The 1,568-nt window shown below is 28.5% G+C and overlaps 1 protein-coding gene across 1 annotated transcript in view; it reads left to right on the top strand.

Annotated features, from left to right (window-relative positions):
• The window catches only part of LOC105000847 (lysine-specific demethylase 6A-like), a gene marked incomplete at its 3' end in the record, with an annotated part of 9,541 nt that overhangs the window by 321 nt on the left and 7,652 nt on the right, over positions 1 to 1,568 (top strand). The window contains exon 2 of the mRNA XM_010856910.1: positions 1,027 to 1,153. Within this exon, the coding sequence (XP_010855212.1) occupies positions 1,027 to 1,153 (127 nt within the window). The remainder of the gene's footprint in view (positions 1 to 1,026; positions 1,154 to 1,568) is intronic.

The raw sequence follows: 1,568 nt of genomic DNA, 5'->3' as shown, positions 1-1,568 counted from the left end.
TTATTTTCTGTAGCTACTTGTTACATTCTTAGGTTTAAAAAGCAAAAGTTTGGTGCTCAGAAATAATGTAATATATTACTACTACTTTCATGATAGTAAGAATACTCTGCAGTAATTCATTTTGTTGGTTATTTATCATGTATATATTTAATGTTTAGATTTGGTTTTTAAAATTTGCATTTTGTTTCAGTATTTGGTTTTGAGCAAATAGTTTCTAAATTTTAATAAACTTGTGATACTGTATTTTTGAAATGGCGGTATTTTGCCTATAATGTCAAAAGCAATTAGTCATACTTTTGAGTAGGTTGTATATACTTTTGCAAAGGTAATTTTACAACATGAATTGACTGACAGATGAAGAACTATATTTCCATTTGTGTTAAGTGTTTAACGTTTTTTTCATGGCCCAATCTTTCCATTGTCTTTGCTGCTATAACTCTTCTACTTTTTCATTATTCAAATGCTGTATTGCTTTTATGTGTTTTGGAACCAGTTTTTTATTTACATATTCATATAGCTTTGAAATATTTTGGTTTTGATCATATGTTTAGGATTCTTTGAAAATAATTAATGCAAGTAAAGTGTAGGATCTTTGGTAAGGTGTTTTCTTTTTAATAATTCATCTTTGAATATTTTTAGTTTCATTTATTCCTGAGAGATGAACATGGATTTACTAGATTATTTTCAAAATATTTCAACCTTTGAAGAATAAGTAAATTAATCCTCTTTATACTTTTTGGTTTATAAATCAAAATTTTATTTTCCAAATTAAATTCGGAAAAGGAGTATCTGTGTGTGACTTCTATGTAGTACCCTAGATGTTTTAAGTTTCCCTGTATTGATTGTATGCCTTTTAGTAAAATGGATTTTCCTGTAGCTATCTTTGATAGTTCGAAATTTAGGAAAGTTTGATTCAAGATAAGTAAATAAATATACAAGAAGGATATTTGTGTGTTTCATGATTTTCTTGAGGCTAGAAGAGTGGTTGAATCATGGATATAATGGCTTCCACTTGATTAATTATAGGATGGATGCATCATAACGTGGATCTATTAGGAGACGAAGCCACCAAGGAAAGCTGTGCTATTCAGTATCTCCAAAAGTCACTGGAGGCAGATCCTAATTCTGGCCAGTCTTGGTATTTCCTTGGCAGGTGAGACCAGACTCTTGGTTTGTGCTATCTAGAGGTGGTTTATAATTTAAAATGTTAATCTATAATATCCTTAGTGGCAGTTTATTTTAAAAAACATTGTAACAAAGATTTTGGGGAGGTAAATATGATCATTTCAGATCATTCTGAATTAGGTGCTTTTACTGAAGAATTATTATTATGCTTATTAGATTTCATTTCACATTGTCTTGTGACTTGAATTATTACTAGTTTTCAAAGAGTTTTAAAGAATTTTGTCATATGCTACTTTTTCTGTTCAGTATTTAAATTGTGTTTCCTCTATCATTTTTGTCATTTTTAAAATGTATTTATTTAACAGAGAAATTATTTTTATTTGATGTGATGATCATGTATAGCATATTGAAAAGTCTAAACCATTTGAAGTTGGAATTTTCCA

This window comes from Bison bison, unplaced genomic scaffold (genome assembly GCF_000754665.1).
Source record: "Bison bison bison isolate TAMUID 2011002044 unplaced genomic scaffold, Bison_UMD1.0 scf7180017854482, whole genome shotgun sequence".
Taxonomy (NCBI): Eukaryota; Metazoa; Chordata; class Mammalia; order Artiodactyla; family Bovidae; genus Bison; species Bison bison.
This window is presented reverse-complemented; position numbering and strand designations above follow the sequence as displayed.